This window comes from Leptidea sinapis, chromosome 2 (assembly GCF_905404315.1).
Source record: "Leptidea sinapis chromosome 2, ilLepSina1.1, whole genome shotgun sequence".
NCBI lineage: Eukaryota > Metazoa > Arthropoda > Insecta > Lepidoptera > Pieridae > Leptidea > Leptidea sinapis.
In genome coordinates, this window is record NC_066266.1 from 3693392 (window position 1) to 3718165 (window position 24774).

The 24774-nt window shown below is 36.3% G+C and overlaps 1 protein-coding gene across 2 annotated transcripts; it reads right to left on the reverse strand.

The window, feature by feature from the left end:
- Positions 1–170: 170 nt before the first annotated feature.
- LOC126975921 (puff-specific protein Bx42) lies at positions 171–24205 on the reverse strand. 2 transcript variants are annotated; one of them, XM_050824038.1, is made up of 13 exons: positions 24156–24205; positions 23685–23836; positions 20694–20851; positions 19608–19790; positions 18435–18514; positions 17428–17609; positions 11063–11296; positions 9429–9564; positions 6988–7121; positions 6132–6270; positions 3200–3293; positions 1745–1885; positions 171–280 (listed from the first exon to the last, which is right to left on the reverse strand). In XM_050824038.1, exons 1-12 carry the CDS (start codon positions 24170–24172, stop codon positions 1745–1747), a joined length of 1650 nt encoding a protein of 549 aa, XP_050679995.1. In that variant the 5' UTR covers positions 24173–24205; the 3' UTR covers positions 171–280. The 2 variants fall into 2 exon arrangements, with proteins under 2 accessions (XP_050679995.1, XP_050680002.1); XM_050824045.1 differs by having other exon boundaries at positions 1740–1885.
- Positions 24206–24774: the final 569 nt, after the last annotated feature.

Consider the following 24774-nt stretch of genomic DNA (forward strand, 5'->3'; position numbering starts at 1 on the left):
TAAACTATTATTTATTTCTTAGAGTTTCGCTAGACTGGTAAATTAGTTAAATATGAACGCATGTTACAACAGGATTTGTACAACAAGAGTCGATTAATTAACTTTCATAGCACATCCTCGTAATGGCTATCTGATTAACAGTAAAAAAGCTACAAAATAATAACACAACATTCTATGTAAATATTTATTTAATTAAAAAAAACATCACTTATAGACTACTTCACAATTTACATGTCCTTATCTCACAATCAATGTTGCAACTTGAGACGACACAGCTTATCTGAAATAATTCAATAGATTGCTGATAATTAAGTGATAATTATATTCAAAATTAAATTTTTTAATTCAAAAATAAGATGTGACACCACTTATTCGTCAAAAACTACCACCCATTCCAAAACGAATGCAACAGACCTGAGAAGAATGGGCGCAACAAAGTCAGCGGGCTTTAATTTTAATTTTGTATTTTAATAATTTTTGTTACCTATTTCATTTATATACATACATACACTCACGCCTTGTTGCCGTCGAGGTAGGCAGAGACAACAGAACGCCACTAGCTTCTATCCTTACAAACCTCACGCGCTTCCTCTACATTCATTGCTCTTTTCTTGCCAAATGAATTTAAAGATTTACCCTTCAAAGTTTTTAAAAGAACTGCATCAGTGGTTAATAAATAAGTGCTTCTTTAAATGAATTTTTTAATATAAAATTAATTATTAGGTATTACAATTAATTAGTCTATTTGATAATACTATATGTAAATTATTTACTTTTATGACATTCAATTTGTTAACATTATACATTGGTACTAAATGGCTTATTAAATTACTTACGTCTAATATCATAATATCTTTAAATTTTAATTTCATAAATATTAATGATAATATTGTAAAATCCGGCATGTTTCAGTATAACAGTAGTGTGTGAGTATTTAGACAATTTTATAACATATTTTGGAGGTCATTTGACGAAACATATTGGATTATCAATAATATTATGTTAACATCTTAAGTACAATGTTTCTTGCAAATAAAATTTCATTTCATTTCATACATGCTGGCCGCTTGCGGGTGCTTCGGACCTTTCCTTTTCTCAAAACGTCCCCAATTTTAGTCAATGAATGTTCGGCACTCCCGTGACCGACTTGCCCACACACACACTTGCCTTATATATTTGATGAGTCATTCTTTCTTCACTCATTCACTCCACGTGTCCAAACCTATTTCATATACCTGTTTCATTTAATTTAGTATTTTAAGATATGATGTTATACTTAAATTTATTAAGGTGTGTGTTTTTTATTGCTAACTAGCTGACCTAACGTTGTTCTGTATATAATAAATAAAATATTGTTTTTATATGAATTTGTCAATAATATATCATAACATCAAAAATTACTTCGTAAAATATGCACCCTGCTGTCGTACTAAAGTTGTTTCACAGCAGAACTGTCAAACCGTGCGTCAATAAATTCTCTCATAGAAATTATGTATGGACACATCAAAGGAAAAACAAATTTGTTGTTTTTATTTAATTTTCCTATATATTCACCTTTTAAACCTTCTCTGGACTTCCACAAATAATTCAAGACCAAAATTAGCCAAATCGGTCCAGCCGTTCTTGAGTTTGAGAGTTTTAGCGAGACTAAAGAACAGCAATTCATTTTTATATATATAGATAGATAAAGTGTTTTCTATTCTATTCTAATTGTGAAAACAAATATTCCCATTACACACCTCACCTAGTCCCTGCGTTTCTTAGCATGTGCATGTGGCTCGTGATGGTCCCGTTTCCTGGAAGACTTGTCAGCTTGCTTGGCCTCGCTCAAGAACCGATCCAGACCGAACGGATCAAAGTCTGCGTCAGGCTGATTGCGTCTTGACTGCAATACAATATTCGGTTAAAATTAATATAGAAAGAAAGCCACCAGCAATGATCTTGATCGGTAAGCACTGGACTGGCGGCTGTCAAAGTACTTTTGTGCCTGTTTGATATTCGCCATTTTGGCGCTGTTGGCCCTGTAACGAGAGTCTGCGGTACTAGAACTAGTGATGACAACCTCAGCAAAACAATCATCGATACATGGTGGGAAACTATTTACAAAAGAAATTGGGTACTTTATAATGTTGATTCTTGAAGTATAAATAACACGGAAAACGACCTAAATTAATTCAAAATGCAATAATACTTCAGAGTACTATACGCTTCTCTCGCAGCCATTTGTATTATACGTCAAAATTAGTTCTCTGGACGCTCGCGAGTGGCGCTTCAAATAGGCACAATAAATTTGTTGTCAAACTTATGGAACAGCCTGTCCAGTGGTATTTATACAGGTCAGTGGCGATAAGTCATATAATTCCACACATCTACAACATCAACAACGATTAGTATGCAACTATTTTCAACTGAGTATATGCACGCTACGACGAGACGATCAGCATTAATAAAATACAAATTGAATTTTTAAACAAAATTTATGAACGATGCAGTACTCGAACCCGCGACCTATCGGGTTCTGTCCGAGCGCTCATACCAACTGAGCCAACTATCCGAGTAACGCATGGAATGTAAATCTTGGTATGTGTTGTTCAACTCTCAGGTTGTGGCTTCATCTACAGGATCTACTTTACAGGTTGATAACCTGCTCAACCCCAATAATTGCATATTTGGAAATTGACTTGAGATCTCGCTCTTTCAAATCTAAGCAAATTGTTATTTTAATGTCGCGGGTTCGAGTCCCGCATGGTTCGTCATTTTGGTTACAAATTTAATTTGTATAATTGTTCGTAATTCCAGAAAAACGTTCCAAACCACAATCATGTCGAAATTGAGTTAAGAACAGAAAACTGGTCACGTGATTCAAATTATCGGACTGACAAAAAATGGCAGCCCTCTTACTACCTCTACTCTTTAAATGGCATCATGACTTAGTAGCCCAACCCTCATGTATGGATTACACTAATATATATAGAACTTTAAACATGAATTCATCAACAATTCTTCTCATTAAAGTTTAACCTTTTCCGAAGTGGAGGTAAATGTAAAAAGAAAAGAAAATTTTGACATTAATCAGTGTCGTTTCCTTGAACAACCATCCAGTAAGTGCAACTTTTCTCAACTTAATTTTAAATTTCTGACCTGCTTCCACATTATTTATAGATTATACGTGAATGTATAAAAAAATAAATATACTAACCGATTCAGAGCGGTTCGAGTTCTTCTCAAACTGCACCGGACCGGATCGTGTGTTCGTACTGCTAGTTCCTGCAAACTCCTTGTCAGCAACGAACCTGTGTGTAAATTATTTTATGAAATTATCTGTGTAGTACATTGTGTAGTCCCTAATAAAGATTTGTAACACATATTATGTAACCAGTGGGAGGCTCCTTTGCACAGGAAGCCGGTTTGATTATGGGTATCACAACAGCGCCTATTTCTGCCGTGAAGCAATGTGTAAACATTACTTTCTTTCGGTCTGAAGTGAATCGTAGCTACTGAAATTGCTGGGTAAATGAGACTTGACATCTTATGTCTCAAGGTGACAATCGCAATTTTAGTGCCGCTCAGAATATTTCGATTTTACAAGAATCCTGAGTGGCACTGCATTGTAAAGGGTAGGGCGTACCAATTACCATCAGCTGAACGTCCTGCTAGTCTCGTCCCTGATTTTCATAAAAACTGACCAAAGTCGCGGTCAGATGGCCGAGTACAAACCTCATTCACAAATTAAAATATGGGTGAATAAAAGGTCTGAAAAACCCACACCACACAAAACAGCGAAACTTATCAGAATACACAGGCAGAAAATACGGAAAACTGTAGGTAATACCGGCCACGGTCACTTAAACGGCGCCTATTTCTGCCGTGAAGCAGTAATGTGTAACCATTATTGTGTTTTATTCTGGATGGCGCCGAAGCTAGAGAAATGACATAACATCTTATGACTCAAGGTGACGAGCGTAATTGTAGTGCCGCTCAGAATGTTTGGGTTTTTCAAGAATTCTGAGCGGCCCTGCAATGTAATGGGCAGGGCGTCTCGTCCCTTACATTTAGCTATAGAGCCTACTTTAAAGTCATAATTTGAGTGATAAAATGCTTATATTTCATAACAAATTATTCCCAAAATGTTATGGATTTTCCAGCGGCTTAAAACATCTTTGTTGTTACAATAAAAAATTGTATTACCCGGTTAAATTGAAAATGCTATTTTTACTCTCATATGATTAACAGTTAGGTACTTAACTTAACTTTGTAGGGATAATTCTATTATGCATTAGTGTGTAATATTATTATGCACGTGTGTGTTATAATTCGGTTTATGGCCCTAAGTACTATGGTAATAAGGCTCACTTTATGAGCAAGTGTGTTGAAAGTAAGTTTATCTACACCCATACTCTAAATCCTCTATATTCTAAACCTTATTAAGCGTATGCGAATGCTGCCAAGCATTCATATTTTGTAAAAAGTTAAATTTAATTTACTAGTATTTTGTTTTAATTTTTAAATATCTATTATGAAATGCTGTGAATGCTTTTAATTAATAGATATACTATATAGAATCTAATTAATTTGTAAGCAAATGTCATTTATATATATTGTTGGTATAAATAAATCAACATTAAAACACCCAATGTTCTAATAACCATTACATCATCCAAACGAGTGTTGTAATGAAATTCAGTACAACATTATATCATCCGTTTTCATTACAACAATTATGGTTACTAGGACTGGCTCTTTTAATGTTAGCAGTAATCTTTCTGCTACAGAATATTTTATAGAGGATTCAAATTATGGGTTTAGATAACGTCTTGTATGCAACTGTTGATAATTAGGTATTAAAACACTCATGTGATGCTATTAACTCACATTATTGTTTTAATACCCCTTATTACACAACAGTTTCATAAATAACTAAAACTCAAGCTTTATATTTATTTGACGACCTGTATAGCCAACCGACAATTCCATCTTAAAAGAACTGAAGATAAAAGAAAGGCTATCGTCGACTGTGCAACTACGAATTCTGAAGTTCTTTGGTCACATCTCCAGAAATGAAGGATCGATTGAGCGGTTGATAGTGCAGGGGAAGGTGGAGGGGAAAAGAGCGAGAGGACGTTCACCCACACGATGGACGGACCTGATCAAAACAGTGACCCACACACCTGTTGTGGAGTGCTCCCGCAATGCTGCAAACCGTCAAAAGTGGAGGAGCATCGCGAGGGAGGCAGTGCGACCCATAACTGTGGAGACCAACGGCGACTAATGTTGCGTCATCTTGGCAACCACGACCACTCTGACAAGAGTGAACGATTGAGAAGAATAGCCAAGTGATTAGCGACCCTGCCGACTAAGCTAGAGATTCGGGTTCGAATCCCGGTAGATGCAAGCATTGATATGATGAATATGGATGTTTGTTTCCGAGTCATGGATGTTTATATGTATTTTTGGATGTTTATATGTATTTCCTCTTCCCTGCGTCGTAATCCTCAGTACTGAGGGTCGTGACCACCCTTCTGTATCACTTTCTCTCATATGATCGCTCTCCATCTATTCCTGTCTCTGGCGGTGTGAAAGGCATTGTGAACCGTAGAGTCGAGGGCGGAGCAAATCTGGTCGGACCATCGTATTGGACTGCGTCCACGAGGAATCTTCCCATCTATTTTGCCGACCACAATGAGCCTCTCAAGGTTTCCATCGTCCTTCCTTGCGATATGAAATCTAAAACTCTGCCTAGACAGGCAGAGTTTTAGAATACGTCGGTATTCGGAAAACAATCGCGAGAAGATCCTAAGTTCACGCAGTATGGAGAGATTAAATCGAAATGCTGTCCAGGGGATACGGAGCATCTTTCTCTAGCACCACATCTCAAAGGGGTCAATGTGTTTGCAGTCTGCAGCTATCAGTGAAATCTCAACGCCATACGAAAATATCGAGAAGACTAGGGTCCGTACCAGTAGTTACATGTATTTATGGATGTTTATATGTATTTATGTAGGTATATTGTATTAAATATATGGTTGTCTTATACCCATAGTATATGCCAAATTTGGGGCAAGATAATTTATGTAAAAAGTGTATCAATGTTATTATCATTATATGTTAGACGTATTAGATGTGATCCATACCGTCTGTTGTTCGTAGCGGTGTCCGAGTGTCCGTACGTGTCGGCGTCGCCCCGCGTGGGTCGGTAGATATGTGCGCCCACACCGTCCTGGTTGCGCCACGGCTTGTCGTACACATTGTAGCCCTCCTCGTCACCATAACCTGAATAGAACACATTTAAGTAAAATTATATATAATATAAATTACTAGCTGACCCGGCAAACGTTGTATTGCCATAATATAAAGTAGTTCAAAAAATTTTTGGGGTATAAAAAGTAGGCGCAACCGATTCTCAGACCTACCAGATATATCGTACAATTCACAAATATCAGAATACAAATATCGTCATTTTGCAACTCAATAGCGGATTTGTGGATGGAACAGAATAATATAAAAATCGCAGTACAAAAATAGTTGTAGATCGTAGAAGGGCGAAAATTTGAAGTTGTATGTATTTTGAATCACAATAAAATTAAAATAAAAATGTCAAAAAATATATTTAGCCGTCACCCTTGGCCGATTCTCAGGCAGAAAATGTCATTAAAATCGGTTCAGCCGTTTCGGAGGAGTTTCCAGAATAAAAAATTAAGGGACTTTGTGAACGCACCTTGGTACATTCGAAACAGAGATATCCATTGAGACCTTAATATCGAGCTCGTTAGCAAAGTAATACAAAAATACACTGAAACTCATCGACATAGACTTCACAATCACGTGAATGGTTTCACAGCTGTGATAATCTAGACGTATAAATGATCTAAATTACAATGTACATTAAAAATTATGTTTTAACAGCCTGAGGGCAGTCGCTCCATTCCCAATCCGTGGTATCATTAAAGTCAGTAACGGCTACAACAATGATGTTGGTGGTGCACTCACCGCTGTCCATTCCCTTGCTGTTGTTAAATAATCTCTGGTCGAACATTGCTTCACCGCCCTGGCTGGTCTTAGCCGGAAGTCCCAGCGCTATCTGCTCCGATATGTCGCGTTCTCTCTCCTTCACCAACTTGGAACTGAAAAAATATCATATACAGTCTATTTTTCCTTACTTGTCTAAAATTACCAGTGGGAGGCCACCACAACGGCGCCTATTTCTGCCGTGAAGCAGTAATTAATGTGTAAACATTACTGTGTTTTGGTCTGAAGGGCCCCTGCTCGACTCGTCCCTTATTTTCATAAAAAAAAAATAGTAAACAAACACGACCTTGAATGAAATTCGCTTATTTTCGGACAATCACACATTTTAGATTTGTTTTCATCATTTATAACTATTTCTAGAACACACACGATATGAATTACACCTATAAAAGCTATTAATTAATAATTTAAATGCATTATTTTTGATAAAATTTAAAAATTTTGAGAGCCAACTTTCACACATTACATATTATGACCACGGACTAGTAAAAAAATAAGGACTCCGTGTCACCTTACATAACAGTGTAGCACCACCGAGCCAATTAAGGCGACACTAAATGCCAGCGACCTTGAGCGATATGCTGCCGGCCCGCCATCTATGTAACAAAGCCAATATTTTCAAAATTATTGCGTGGAAAACAATTCAAATGCTTACAATCCTAATCTGAATAAATTAACCTACACAAAAAAGTACAAGCTATAAGAATAACTTTTCTGAGAGAAGTACCAAAAAAATGCGTCACGCCATGCCAAAAAAACTTGATTAACTTCAAAGAAAAGTGGTACTTCAAAAAGGCTCGGCAGTGTTAACTATAACCGACAGCAAGAATTAGCAACCTACAAATAAGACTTAAGGATATGTGTAACAGGATTAAGTAGTGTTCATAGCTCGAAATGCTATACTTTCACCACAAAACTTGTCTAAAAACACCATGTTTGCGTGTTTTCTGCTTACTCTTCGCCTTAACGTGTAATTATGACAAAAGATTTTAACCTTCCGTAACTATGTCTTGGAATCATAGAGATGGATCATTAAGAATGAATTATCGAGGATGGAAACTGAACTTTGAAAAATAACAATAATTTCAAATTACGGTACGACAAGCATTTAATTTTTTTATGATACTTTTGAAAAAAATGGAACATCTAAATTCCATTTCAAAGTCAAAAAACTTTATGCAATCAGGCTTAAACTATTAACTAGGCGCTTTTGAATAGTCATCACAAATATTTCTTTTAAATTACTGAATAATAATAATCATATGTTCGTAAAAAGCTGAGCTCGTGAGAAGAACATATAAGAAACTCAACGGCCACTCTTTTCAATCAAATAGAGTATTTTGCAATGGCTGTAATATATATAACAAATTAGTTTGTAATTTGCTACATACAATATATGAGTCGGTTTATAGATTTCTTTAAGTCGCATTACGATAAAATATCACTTACACTTACAGATGAGATTTGTTAAATAAAAAAGTTAATAATATTAAATTATCCAGATGAATGTGGTTATTACTGAGAATGGGTGTTTACTAACGGCCGTTCCCAATATTCAGTCTATCTGAGATAAAAATCGAAACTATCGTTGACTTTCCTTCCCAATAAACTTATCGACGGTAACTCACCTTATCCGTACACGCTGTCTGTCAATGGGACGACATATAGCTTACCAGCGATACAAGTTTGTATGGAAATTACAATTCACGCGTCCCAATATAAGGCGATAAGAAAGGTATATTAGGACAGCTTCCACCTTCGCACGACACGCCACAAGTTAGGATATCATCCCCACCATCTGGATGTGTGGTGGTCCTCCACAGTGCGGTTTTCAAGGAGCTTTCTTCCACGAACTACAAAGCTGTGGAATGAGCTTCCTTATGCGGTGTTTCCGCGACGATACGTCATGGGTACCTTCAAAAAAAGCGCATACTCATTCCTTAAAGGCCGGCAACGCTCCTGTGATTCCTCTGGTGTTGCAAGAGATTGTGGGCGGCGGTGATCACTTAACACCAGGTGACCCGTACGCTCGTTTGTCCTCCTATTCCTTAAAAAGATTTTTGACAGCTTATTACTGACAGTAGAATGTAGTTATTTATTATCTCTATCTGTAGATAGTTGGGAACATTAGATTGGGAACGGCCGTAATACAATAACAAAATGACAGTTTATAATTAATACAGTAAACAAGCTTTCTAGCAATATAAAGTAGCAAGTAGCTAAGAAGTTCTTCTCCCCATATCAAATTTACGTACTGATGTAGTTTCATGACGTTTACCAAGTGTTGTTGCAATATATTATGTGATTGTCACTCCCAATGGTAAATAAATATATTTATATTATATTCAACACCTGTTTTAGATTAGTTCCAACAAAAATCACAGAGTAATTATCCAACCTACCGCTTGTCTGGTGCAGCTCTAGCCAAGTTGCGGTCTCTCTGCCTCTCCTTGTGTCGCTCGGCTCTCAGTTTATCTCTCTCCGCCGACTCACCGTCCTCTTCCATTGGTAGGCCTTCTTCATCAGGTGCTCTTATACCTTAATATTGAAACATTTCATTTAAAAGAATCATCAGCCCGTGGGAGGCTCCTTTGCACAGGATGCCAGCTAAATTATGGGTACCACAACAGCGCCTATTTCTACCGTGAATCATTATAGTGTTTCGGTCTGAAGGGCGCCGTAGCCAGTGAAATTACTGGGCAAATGAGATCTTATGTCTCAAGGTGACAAGCGAAATTGTGGTGCCGCTCAGAATTTTTTGGGTTTCTTAAGAATCCTGAGCGGTACTGCATTGTAAACACGGTGCTAACTGAAAATCTGTGTCAAGCCTCAGACGGCTCGACGTATACTGAGTGGGCCGCCGATTGGCAACACTATAGTGATTGCACTGCTCCTTAATGTTATTGTTTTTATATTCCTTTTTAAATTCCACTAGGTCTGTATTAATTATTCTTTATTATTGTTACACCTTATGTTCAAATTACTCATTTTATTAAAGGTTCCATTGCTTAATGATATAAATTTCGACCTAAAGTGTCCTGCAGTGTAATTATGTTGCTAATAAAGTTTATTATTATTATAATGGGCAGGGCGTATCAACCATCAGCTGAACGTCCTGCTTGTCTTGTCCCTTACTGTCTTAAAAAAAAGTTACTACAATCTACTTATACTTATTGGTTACTTAGGGCTGAGGCTGCTTCGCTTACGCGAAAGAGATAGCATGCGACATTTTTACACTAAGTAGCTATTTACTTAGCTGTGGCTGTACCTATGGCCGACATTTACGTACAATGAACAACTAATCTCCCAATCGCCTAATAAAAGATCGTTAAAAATGTCCCAGTAGCGTTGTATATACGTATACATTAAGTTATACAAATAACATTAAAACGTTGATTCAAATTAACATCTTAAGTCGTAGCAGCAATGTTCAAAGTCTATTGTATACGCTCATTGATGGTGGTGTGAAATAGACGAAAGTCTCTTTCGCATATTTCGTCGATTACAAACGTCAAGTTAGTTACATAATTTTATTTACATATAGGGCATGCTGTTACTTAGTTTTTCACTGAACACTTTGTCATTGCGTGGCGTTGTATTCAAACCGCGCGTCGAAACACAACTGAACAAAAACTCTGCATAATAGACGCGTAGGCAGAGTTTTGCTTGATGTCAGAACAAAGTAGACAAATAAGTTTATTATAGTAAGCATAATGTTTATAATAAACTCCAGTATCGAGGAGGATTAGAGAAGAATAATCAAGGCAAATTCTTAGTTTTGGGATAAAATAGACAAATCTAATTTCTATGCCGAATTCAAAACTACGCCACTACCAAGGCCACGCCCCGGCACTCTTACCAACTATGCTGACCTTCTTAATAGTTTTCATAATTGGGAATACGGTAAGTATAAGTTTAAGCAATCTTATTTGTGTTTTTTTTCTCAAAAAGTTAAAAAAATATGCAATTGTATGGAATAAAAACGCACGCGTGATTTGACTCACGCCTGGTTTGTTATGTCTTGTTTGTCACTCACCCGCTCTGTGATCTCTGGCCCTCTGCGCCAGTATCCTCAGATGCTCCTCCTTCTTCTCCTTCTCCCTCTGCGCCAATCTCCTCTCGAGCTGCGCACGCGCTTCCACGGCCTCTCTCGCCTTCCTGTCAGCTATGTACAACGCCTCGGCCAGCTTGGAGAAGTTCTCGTTGATGTGCACCTGTTGCAGACCGCGGCCGTCAGCTGCCAGACGCTTGTCAAGTGGTATGGTGTAACCTGCGGGCAGAAAACAAAAAGATAATTGGACGTAGTTCATTTTAAACATAGACATTAACGGCCGTTCCCAATATTCAGTCTACCTCTTACTTGATATAAAAATCGTAACTATCGTTGACTTTTATGTCATAGATTATTATTATTTCATAGCTGCATGTTATGCAAGAAACTTTTTACCTCGCACAGCGACTTTGTGGAATCAATTGATTCGTATGACACTTTGTGTCGTGTGCTCGAATTGCTCAAAATAGAGGTTAGTTGTAAACTCAATTGTTTTCGAAGTTTTCTCAGCTGTCATAGTCTATCTAGACGTATAAATGATCTAAAGGTATCGATTATATAATATTCACTTATTACTATTTAATAATATTCAATTCGTATGAAAATTTTATTCAAATGCCAATCAATGATGTATTTATACAAGTTCAAATTACAGAATATATTTATCACTTTGGAAACCGAATTTTTTCATGATCTTGTTCTGGGTTATCGTCTTTGAAACTCTTTATTTACTTCTTGATGAAAGTGGAGTAAGCGAGAGGTCCTGGAGAGTAGAGGGGAGCGCCGTAAGCAGACATGATGTAGGGGGAGCCGATGCCAGCGGAGTAGGTGGTCAATGGAGACGCCCCGTAGAAGGTGTCGATGAGGGGAACGGAGCGCTTCTTGATGAGGTGAGCGTAGTCGTTGGAGAAGATGGAAGGGGAGTACCATAGAGGCGATGCGGCGGTGTTGTACAGCGGACTAGAGAACGACAGGCCAGGGTGCGACAGGTGAGAGCTGATGACAGTGTCCGGAGCCGGCGTAGCCGCTGCCACAGCCACAAGAGCACATAGAGCCACTAGCTTGAACATGTTGATTGAATTGGTTAACGTTGCACGGATGAAGACCGACTGATGCCCCAACAACTTGGAGATCCCTTTTTATACGAAATCACGCCAGAGTTACTGTCGCCGGTGCAGAGCATGCTCCAGGAAGCTGATATTTACATATGTCAAGGACAAGACAAAGCTCAAATCAACAAATCATTCGCGGTATAAATAAAAAAGTTTAATTTTAATGTCAGTGGTGAAACTAATTGTTAGTTCTTTTGTAGAGTGCCTGCTCACTGTGTCTGATAGAGCGAATCAATAATATGCCACCGACATTAAAGAACTGGTGACATTTAATAAACTATTTACAGACATAGGGAAAAAACGGTATGTAAAATGGCAATTATATTTTATAAAGAATATATTTACGAACTGTTAATTACTTTTCAAATATATTGGAAGGATGACACTAAATTTAGGGACATTATTAGTCAAAGACCTTTCAACGAAAGGATAAAAAAGATCTTGTAATATACTTGAAAAAATATGTTAATCAGTTTATTTTGCTTAATAAGTTAAAGTTTTGATGACAATTTTAAACAGAAATAGGTGTTCATTACCTGTATATACCTACCCCCTTATTCATAATGGTCCGCTAACTTTAAACATCTGCTTAGGAGTGTTTTTTCTCACTTAGCTTCACTGACTTAGGTCAATAGAAAAAGACAGAGTGAGAATTAGCAATGCTTTAAGTTAGCAGACTATTATGACTAAGGGGGTTAGTCTAGCCATAAATACTGTTACAATTAAAAATAAAATATTACATTTGAATTTGGAATCGTGTCATTTTTATAGGATTGTTCATGTACAACATTTTGCGATATTAAAATGGAGTGGGGTGATAAAGAGAATCGAATCGCTGTGATTGCATCAGACAAAGTAAATATGGAGCCAAATGTAATTTTTAAAACTCTCCATACACTTGGTGTTAGTAAAATGTTTGTGTACCGGGCTATTAATAGGTACAATGAGACATCTGTTTGTGACAGAAAAAGATCTGGCTGTCTACGTAGAGTTCCAACGAAAAAGGTTGTCAAGGCAGTAAGGGAATTCGAAGAAATCCTGTCCGAAAGCAAAAGATTTTATCTCGGGAGATGAAGTTAGCACCTAGAACCATGTCGCGTATTTGAAAAGATGAATTAGGACTTGCAGCCTATAAGAGACGTACTGGTCATTACTTAACTGATAATTTAAAAAAGAATTGGGTGGTAAAATCGAAACAACTACTGAAGCGGTACGCAAAGGGAGGTCACAGAACATTTTTGTTTACGGATGAGAAATTCTTTACAATTGAGCAACATTTTAAGAAACAAAATGACCGTATTTATTTTCAAAGCTCTAAGGAAGCTTTCCAATTAGATATCCGACTTCAGTGATGTGATGGTTTGGTGGGGTATTAGCTATGAAGGAGTGACTGAGCCATACTTTTGTGAAAAAGGTATCAAAACATAGGCACAAATGTATCAAGATACCATTCTCGATAAGGTAGGGAATATATTGGGAAGCAACTGTCAAAATATGGATTTCTTTAAATAAATCTCTAAGCGAATCTCGAGGTTTTAATTTATAAATGGCGCGTATAGCTCTCTTTTGTAGTACAAAAATGTCCTGATAATCAGTTGCTGATCCCCACAGTAACATACCATATGATATAATTGCCCGTTGGTCCCTCTTATACAATTTCATCGCGTACGTATGTTCCGCTTTTCATTTCGCGTGGGAACACTAACTACAGACAGGCGAGTAATACCTTCAATAAAATTCTACTTCTTCTTCTTTGTTCCTAGTTAGTTAAGTTCCAAGTTTTTCTTAACCATTTTCAAAAAAAATTAGTTGTATGTCTACCTCTAATTTATTTCTAATAGCGATGACCTGTAATTGGTCTTTTAGGTTGTAGTTTACTATTATTATTATTTATATTATAGTTTTAAATTAAGACTGTAAGTCCTCCATAATAATAAAATAAAAAATGTCAAGCTCAACGTGTTAGCGCAAACTTATTGCGACAATGAGGCCGCAGCATAAGTCAAGTATCAATTTATACTGGTACCCAACATTATGGACGCCACAACTGAAAAGTTCCAAACATACCTAGGATTGATGCATGATATGTAATAAGGATGCTTAGTTTATCGGTAACATCCGATGGGTTAGCGCGCTGGAGGCGTAATCTCAGAAGTCGCAATTTCGGGAAAAAGGTCTTTGTTTGAGGCTCAATCACGCCTAAACTACTGATCGAATCGACATAAAACTATCACCATTCGATCCGAAATATATCCTAGATGGTTTATTATTTTTCGATTTCCAACGTCCCTTTATTAATATATTTCCATTTAAAATACGCCCAGCGGTGGGAACGGCTAGTCTATATAATATATAAAATGATAGAGGTTTTCATATGTGCGCGCATCACGGAAAACTACTGAATAGATTTCAATATAACTCTTCTAAGTTTTATTCCATTCACCCTTGGCCCTTATTTAAAATTATTGCGATATCTTCGTTTAACATAAAAGTTATCAAAGTTTTAAGAAACAACGATTTTTATAAGCACTACGTGCTTATGTACGCCAGTGACGTTCTGTAGGGGAAAGTGGGGGAATTGGGAACACTTAACTTTCAACGCTCAAAAATAATAGAAAAAAGTCAATGAGATAATCAACTCTTATTGAAACATAAACTTTGCCTATTTATCTCCTTATATGTAACAAAAAAAAATAAAAAACAACCTGTTTTTTTTTAATTATAAATATGAATTAAAACAAAAAATATTGCCATTCCTTTTTACCCGATACCCTTTGGGGTAATTGACATCATCCCGCGGGGTAAATGGAAACGGTATGGGGTGATTAGGAACGCACATTAAAATCTTTATAAATACACTATAGTTGTTTTGGTTGACACATATCACACACGTAATGTTTACTAGTATTGCCAGCAGTGTATTTTTCATGTGCACAGAGCTTACAAATGGCGCGGTGCATAGGATTTAATCCTCTGTCGGTGGGGATTCATAATTTTCGTTGCACACTTCTTCGTTTTCATTTTCTTCTAAAGCCTTCTTTAAATATCTTACTGCATTACCCTTGACTTGTGGCTTAATTTGTAATGTTATTGTTTTTTGGTTCTTTATTTGGAAATTTGTCTAGATTTTCTCTCACTTTGTCTTTTCTGGTTTTCATCGAGTTGATTTTTATTGTTATGCTGGATAAAACCTGAGTATATCTCTTACTACTAAGTTTTTGAAACATTTACCCATAATCATGAAGCAGCACTAGGGGTAAATAATTAAGAACGCTAGGGGTAATTGGGATTCCAATTACCGCCTTACGCCATTCCCAATTGCCAGAAGTAGGTTATTTAAATGTAAATGAACGCCATCTTGTATTTTTGGTGAACTTCAAATTAAGTTAGGTTTGGAAACAGATATTACGTGCATAGTTGTAACAGAATTTGGTGCTTTTGATTTAAAAAATGTAAGTTACATCTAATATAACACACGTAAAAAATTTTATAACTGAAACGAAACAGAGACAGCGCGCGTGCTGTCTTTCTCTCTCACCATTGCGTACTCCAGTATTTTAGCTAAACTAAGAATTAGGGACAATTCCCTATGTGAATGTGGTTTAGATGAGGGAAAAGTGGATCCTTTATTCTTCAATTACCCTTTAATACAACCTTCTTAGTACAAGGTTGAAGTTTCCCGCCAAACAACCTTTAAATGTCTCCTCTCCCTAGTTTTCACTCTTTTTGTATATATTTTGTGTAAATATATTAAAATAAAGAGGATTAAGTTGTAAATATCACTAAGTACTTATATTTCAAAATTTAAGTATATTATATTTGTGTATGTCCTTTTTTTATGGAATAGGAGGACAAACGAGCGTACGGGTCACCTGTTGTTAAGTGATCACCGCCGCCCACAATCTCTTGTAACACCAGAGGAATCACATGAGCGTTGCCGGCCTTTAAGGAAGGTGTACGCGCTTTTTTTGAAAGTAGCTACCCATGTCGTATCGTCCCGGAAACACCGCACAAGGAAGTTCATTCCACAGCTTTGCAGTACGTGGAAGAAAGCTCCTTGAAAACCGCACTGTGGAGGACCGCCACACATCCAGATGGTGGGGATGATATCCTAACTTGTGGCATGTCGTGCGAAGGTGGAATTCGGCGGTAGAAGACACACAATGAAGCGACGTCTCTACGCAACGCCAAGTGATCCAGCCGTTCACAGAGCACTGGGTCTTTGACAATTCGAGCTGCTCTACGTTGCACGCGGTCAAATGGATCGAGCTGATACTGGGGTGCGCCAGATCAGAGATGACAGCAATACTCCATGTGTGACCGGACCTGCGCTTTGTAGAGCGCTAGAATGTAGGCCGGCTTGAAGTATTGCCGTGCTCTATTAATGACACCCAGTTTCTTTGAAGCCAATTTGGCTTTGCCTTTATAGTCTAACAGCATGTATATTTGTTTCAGGTATAAGAAACTAAAACTTGTTTCAATCTTTAGCACCGATCATTACCATTAAAATTAGTAAACAAATACTCTAAGCTTGGTGATCTACCTTAACGTGACATTGGCATACCTGTGGTATAACTTCCGCAGAAGCCACAGTAGGAAAAAGAGATTAGAATAGAATACATACAGATTAATACACAAATAAAATTTGATAAACAAAATTTTATGAACGATGCGGGATTCGAACCCACGACCTCCGGCGTTCCGTGCCGGTGCTCTAACCAACTGAGTTATTTGTGTATTAATCCTAGAAGTGAGGGTTATCACTTTAAAAACATAACATATTGTTTAGATTTACAAGAGCGATATCTCAAGTCAATTTCCTAATATGCAGATATTGGGGTTGAGCAGGTTATCAACTGTAAAGTAGATCCTGTAGATGAAGCCACAACCTGAGAGTTGAACAAAGCAAACAGAATTTTATAACGCGCCGGTACTCGAACGGTTAGCTCAGTTGGTTAGAGCACCGGCACGGAACGCCGGAGGTCGTGGGTTCGAATCCTGCATCGTTCATAAAATTTTGTTTTTAAAATTTTATTTGTGTATTAATCCTAGAAGTGTGGGTTATCACTTTAAAAACATAACATATTCTTTCAATAGTTTTTGCATGCTTTTAATATAATCTGGATACAGGACACATTGTAATATTAAAGACCTATTTCAAGGCAAAATAAGTAATTTCGTTTGAAAAATAATTTGATTTGCACACTTGGTTGTCTTTGTGTGGATGTATCATGCTACCTTTGGCGTTCTTCCAGTGTGAGACGCAAGGCGGCACCTTCCAATCTCGCTGCTGTTTCACGGATACGCGGCGAGGAGGCGAGTGCAGTACAGGGGCCGGGGGCGAAGGCGCTGCACGTGGGATCTTGCGGTTGATCTGGAACCGCGGGGGTTCCATCGGGTCTACTTGAGCCTCAACCATCCTGCAATAACAGATATCTGATACATGACACGGAGTCTGTGTTCTATTTTTGTGGAGTGGCCTTCTTATAGTTATTACAGTTCTCTTAATGCTAGAATATAAAATCAACAGAGTATCCAAAGATACTATGACCATAGTGATACATTTATAAACCCCTACATCAGCAAAATTCCCTGTACATTTCCTGTGCATCGGGCGGACCTGACTGTTATTGTTATGACAATAAGGGACAATATGAGCAGGACCTTCAGGCAATGGTAATTGATATGCCCTTCCCATTACCATGCAGTGCTGCTCATGATTCTTCGCACTACCATTATTGTGACCGTCACCTTGAGACATAAGATGTTGACCATGTATTTATTTATTTATAGGACAACCAGTAGTTCCTACATTCTTATACGCTTAAATATATTGAATATTAACAAAATATGAGTTGAGTGTATAACAAATGAAGGTGTCACAGCATGTAAAGTCTTTACTTTAGTGACACCAAGAACACAATAATATAAAATAAACCAAAAATGACAAAATCAAGATACATGTGAATTTGAAAAGAAAAAAAAAGAAGAACATAAGTCATTTAGTGCCCCTCTCTCTCAACAATCTCATAACATTTTTTTTAAATACAGGTAACGAACGCAGGTAAAAATGCAGGTCTACATTGCCCTCATAAAGACCAGTGTTAGTGACCACAAAGTGCTTCATAATGCTGAGTTCATTAAAAAAAAACGGGGATCATAAAAGCATTAGTTAGAAATAATTCCATTCAATGACACACATAATGCAACGAGGGCTTACAGTGCATTAGAACTTTAATGCTTACCTTATGACCCTCTGCTTGGCACCTGAGTTGAATGTACCACCCTGTTGGGCTGGAGTGTACCTAATGTACTGAGCTGGTCCCTGAAAATATAAGGCACTATCAATGTACTTCGTAAGACGTGTTCTGGAAGTTTACTACACCATTGAGGAATGGTTGGGGTGCTCGCTGAAATGATTTTGTGTTTTTAAAAACTAAAAAACTTCACAAGGAATGCTGAATTCCAATGTAAAAAGTTTACCAGCTATTTTCCGCCACTTGGCATCTATTGTGATCCTATTTTGCGTGAAAACAACACAGGCATAAAACCCTTATGAGCCTGTAGTTATAAAAAAGCATGCTGGCCAAGTGTGCGTTGGTCCACTTGAGGCACAACCTTTTGAATTTCTGTTTGTTCTCACTCACATAATTCTGGAATGTACAGGCCAACAAATGGGCAAAAACCATTGAAAATACTAGGACACTCTTAGAAGTCTGTGAGCATCCCAGGAATGTTTTTGTGTCTGTAAAGGGGTTATATTGCGAAAACAGAACCATGCACACCATACTTAATCGGTTCACTGTAAGAGTGTCGATTACATATATGAATTATTGAAAAACGGCCCTTGCTCCTCCAAAGATCTAGACACTCTCTTATTTAGATGTGACAGTGGCACCATGTTTAGATCCTTGCCCGACACAAAGCAATCTAATTTCAGTTTTTGAATGGTTTATACATTTGTTTCTTCCTAGTTATTCCTCTTATGTTACAAAAGAGTATGGAACCTGTTGATCACCTACTATCAGGTGATACAAATGTTCGCTCATTTTCATTTCCATAAAAATTTATACATTTTATATTCATAAACCATGGGTCCATCTCTTATTATTAATTCACATTCCTACCACCAGTAGTAATATAATAAGATATTATGTTTGAGTAAAAACTCATGCCTCCAAATGAATATATATCCCCACTCTGATAAAAGAAAGCCTCAGAAGTATCATGGGACCAAAACTGGGTTCTAATTTTCATGTTGCTTCCAGTCGTGAACCTGGGATAGAGCAACAGATGTGGGTACTGTTAGTGCTATCAGCCAAATCAAATAAGACAAATACTGTATTGTAACATACAGGTTTTGAATAAACGAAATTCTGAAAATTCAACTGTTTTATTAAAGAAGGAAGTCAACTAACGGCTTTGGGTGCGGCTTTAACTGGCATAGCTGCAGAAATCTTGGCGTTTGTCAGTTTCTCCAGAGCCAGTTTTGTTTTCTCTGTAATGTCCTGTATGTCATCATCACAGGGTTTCTGTAAGGTTTGATCATCCTCTGCCAATACTTCTGACGGTAGCAGGTCACTGAGTTTAGAATAAATAATCTGAAAAAAAAATTGGGAACATTTGTAAAATTTAACTGTATTTATGCAATATTGTTAAGAACTTTAATATTTCTTTGAAAGTTTTTATGTTAAGGTTGTAGTAGGTACTCAGGCATTATCTATACATAAATTTAATGTTTTATTAAAATATGGCTCTGTCGTAAATCCTACTACTACACTACTCCACGGCTGAATATTTAAGTGATTCAACAGCCTGGGACTAGATTATGATTATTTTATACCAATAGCAATGACAGTACAATACTGTAATATTTCATTAAAAAGAGCAAAAAAAAGAATGTTGGGAGAGTTTCTTGCGCCGCTCCTTCTCTCTCAGTGCGCCATTAGTTTCCGAAGCGGTAGTAGTATCTAGTATATTAGAATTTACATCAAACAGAATTCTAATGGAATCAATTTTGAAAAAATATATGCCTTTTACACCTTTATTTGTGTATCATATATATATATTGTCTATGCAAAATTTTGATATTTCTAATAATATACAGAACAATATCACATTAACTGAATTATAAATAACATTGAATTGAATATGTTTGAATATTTCTATTATTGTTCAGATATTTTTATTGATATTGAGGGACAAGGTGAGCAGTTGATGGTAATCGACCCTGCCCATTACAATGCAGTGCCAATCAGGATTATTGAAAAACCCTAAAATTCTGAGTGGCACTACAATTGCGCTTGTCACCTGGGACATAAAATGTTAAGTCTCATTTGCCCAGAAATTTCAGACCAAAAAACGAAAATGCTTACACATTAGTGCATCACAGTGTGAATTCATAGAATGATAAGAAGTTTGTATCTGTGGACTCAATAGTGAGCTATCATCAATCCTATATAGTTATAGTCTTAGTCTATCTTATATAGTTATATTGTTCATACCTTATCAGCCCCATGGCCCTGTCTGGCAATTGCAGAGTATTTGACACGACCTGTTTCATCTAATTGCACTGCCAAAGCATTTGATGTGCTCTCTTTGCCTCTGACTCCCATACCCAAGGGATATTGGGCCACATGGATCTCGGGGAAAGCCCCACCATCTAAAAACATCCAAGGCTATTGAAAAAACAGAGAAAATACAATTGAAACTAACATTATGGCTCATCCTTTTGCAAAGTTACCTTATTCAAATCAAAATCAAGGCCTTCTAAGTAAACTAAATCTTTTTTATGGGCAATGTACATAACTATAATCTTGAATAACAGCATATGGCCACCCGGAATTCACATTCAAAATATCTATATATATATAAAAAGAGAATGTATGTTTGTATGTTCCCTAATAACCCCTAAACTATTCGACCAATCTCAATGAAATCTTTTGTAATAGATTACATATACAATTTATATGGCAAAACAATGTTTGCCAGGTCAGCTAGTAATAAAAATAGATAATAGGCAGGCATATTTCCGACAACACTGAAAACATAGGTTTGAGTATAGATGGAAATTTTGGACATTTGGAAGTGATTACTTCCATCCAAGTTTGTGTCAGCAGAGTGCACCAATCCACTAGTCCATTGGAGTAAAGCTCATCTTAATAATCTTTACCTTTCTATATACATGGTGTAAAACAACAACATTCTAACCCCTTATTACAACAAGATACAAGTTATAAACTTGTTTTATACAAAACCTGTCAAAAAATAATTTTGTTTAAAAAATTTGTTTACAACATGTATTGCAATTGTCTGAAAAATACTTTCGTTCACACTTTGTTGCCAACAAGTCTTTATGTAGGTATAAAACACTATGTGTTCACACAAACATAAAACATACATGGTTTTAACAAGTATTGATAATTTTTATGAAAAACTTATATGAATAGAGTGGTCAAAGAAGCAAACTTTCTTAGCAATATTTATCTCAGCTTATTTTTCTTAATATATTATATTCTTTCAATACTTTTACAATCATCTCGCAAGCATAGTCATGCATTGACTATTTTAAGCCATTGATATCCGATGCAAATACAAAGAAGAATATGAATGTGCAATCTTAAGTAAACAGCCAACAAAATAAAAACGTGTACGCCTTTATTAAAGGCCAGCAACGATCCTGTGATTCCTCCGGTTTTGCAAGAGAATGTGTGCAGCGGCAGTGACCACTATACACCAGGTGACCCTTACACTTGTTTGTCCTTTTCCGTAAAAAAAAAATTGCTCTGATGGAGTGATGGCATCTAGGTTAATGTGTATTCTGCTTTGAAATGTATAGAGCAAATTTTTTAAGGAAATTCTCGGAATTTACTGGTTTTATTCTGAATTCACTTCTGTCTTCTATTTTTATATCATTCAATATGGTATGATCTCGATCTGTACGCATGTTTTTCTTGCATTTGCTTCATTTTGTACACATCAGTCGTCAATTGGGCTATATTCATATTAAACTTTAGGACTGACATGTCTTAATTCTACAAATTTAGCTACAAGCCCACAACAAGTATAAAACATGAGATCATAAAAATGTGGACAACTAGTAGTTCAGAAACAATTTTATCCAACAATTTTCATACAAATTTTTTCTACAACAAGTTTTACAGTTTTGATAAATATTGTATTTGAAATTTACCTGAAACTTGTCAAATACATGTATAATACCTTGGTGTTAACAAGGCGTAAAAGTGGGGAGATATGGCACAGAAAATTTCAAAAATATAAAAAAATTGTATGGCTAAGGAAAATATCTTTATTTAGAATAAAAATGCAGCGCAATCCATTTTTTAATCATTATGATCTAATTATCTTAATAAAATTAAAAAAAAAAGCAGAAATGTATTTCGCCGCTGACAGCATTTGAAACTACGTATAATTGCCATTGACTCTTTATAACATAAGTACCGTACATTGCATTAACATGCAACTATAGAAATTACTTATTCTAAATTGGATGTAGCTCCTGAAAAACTATCCAAGCCGGAAACATCACATCTTAAGGAATTCATGTTTAAAGTTAAACAAATATTAGTGTATTCCATACAGATGGTTTGGGCTACTAAATGATATAATTTAAAGTGACAGTAGGGCTGCCATTTTTTGTCAGTCTGTTAGTGTGAATCACTTGACCAGTTTTGTCTTCTTAGCTCAATTTAGATATCATTGTGGTTTGGAATGTTTTTCTGGAATTACATCCAATTCTAAAATAGATGAAATCAATTATTGTTTCTTGCTAAAATGCCAATAGGTATTATTCAGTTATAGAGAGGTCTACAGAACATTTCTGTATTCAGAGGTTGTGTATAGATGGCAGCATTTTTTTGTTGTTTATTGTTAAGTTTGAGTTTGACTGTTAAATGTTGTTTATATTTTGGTTTTTTGCGACATAAAAATATATATATGCTCGGAAGACATACTGTTTTGAGAAGACAAGCATGGTATAACACATACACTCAGACACACACACATGTATTCTATTGTTGAGAAAATAAATTAGAATTTGACAACTCTGGCACATAATGAACTTTACACAGAAGTACTTAACACTTTCACAATTAATACACACAATTATTAAATATTATTAAGTTCGCAACAGTACATACCCATACGCAGTTATCCTCTGTTCATAACAGCATACATTTCGCTCTGCGCTAGATTATTTATCATTACACAAATATAATGTCATTTATATTATTTTACTATTAATTAAAGTAATACTTGTGAAGTGTATGTGACAGAACCCATGTGCATGTATCCTCTATGTTTCTTTATAAAGATGCTCGGACCCGGTATAAAGATGCTTATGGTAAGAAGCCTCTACCATTACCTTACCTTACCTTATCAATTGCTTTTTTTAATTATATCATTATACTTCTATAAATGTATACTATTGATTACATAAACTAAAGGTCAAATCCATTTTAATGTTTTGTATGTACCTGCAAAGTCGTCTTCTGCCCTTGGTACCCATCCTTTTCTTTGTCCATAAGGAGGCACACTAGTTCTTGAAACAACAAGTGCGCTTCCAACACGCTTAGCTTTTAGTTCATCATCTCTGTCCCATACTTGCTGTACAGGAGCTGGTAGCAAACTAAAACAATGTTTCAAGATAATAACAATTCTATATTAGTGGCCTTTCGACTCAAATCATTTTGTAATGATTATAGTCTTAGTTTTCCGATACTAATAGATATTAAAAGAACAAAGAAGCAAGTCAGCTCATTATTGTAAGTAAACATAATGATCCCAACTCAGACTCTGCATGGTTACCTTCACAATCTTACATCAGACATTTCATAAGAAGAAATTGGTCACAAAATCACATTTCCTATCGTAAAATTGTATACAAATTGGATAATTATTAAAATTAATTATTATAATTGATAAAGAAAATAATTATAACCACTCACCTGGACAACGACGCCATTTTGAAGTAAATGAATTTTTTTTTTTTATCTGATGTAGCATGAAGCATCTAACGGTACGGGATACAAGTTAATTAGAAATTCATTTATACTGATTATTGGCCTATTGTGTTTATTTATAAGAATCGAGTAGACGCAATAGATTTTAGTAGCCCAGCAATTTTTAATTTCTCGTTAAGTATATAGTATACATATTCCGAATTCCGGGAACAAAAATACAAACACTGATTTTTATTCATAAGCAAGTTTACTACAATCATTATCATCATCAGCTGCGACTGCGGCCCACTAATGCATAAGCGTAACACAATCTTTGGCGACTACTTCGTGCCACCAGGTAGTGTTTGCAACACTCGCGTCAAGGAACTACTGCGTTTCGTAAAGGCGGCAGGGCTTGACGACGAGCTTTAGTATGAGTGGCGAACACAATAGTTCAATTTTGGACGCGGTGTTACTAGGAATCTTTAGGACTAGGAAATAGCCACCCTCTTCAAATAATAATAATAATAATCATCAGCTGGAAGACGTCCACTGCTGGACAAAGGCCTCCCCCAAAGATTTCCACGATGATCGGTCCTGCGCTGCCCTCATCCAACGTATGTCG

Excerpts from the sequence above, each read along its gene's own strand:
- LOC126975921 (XM_050824038.1), bottom strand. Across the intron at positions 3,294-6,131 it reads ACCGCTACGAACAACAGACG|GTTCGTTGCTGACAAGGAGT; the intron begins GTATGGATCACA and ends ATTTACACACAG. Across the intron at positions 1,886-3,199 it reads ACTCGAACCGCTCTGAATCG|TCAAGACGCAATCAGCCTGA; the intron begins GTTAGTATATTT and ends ATTGTATTGCAG.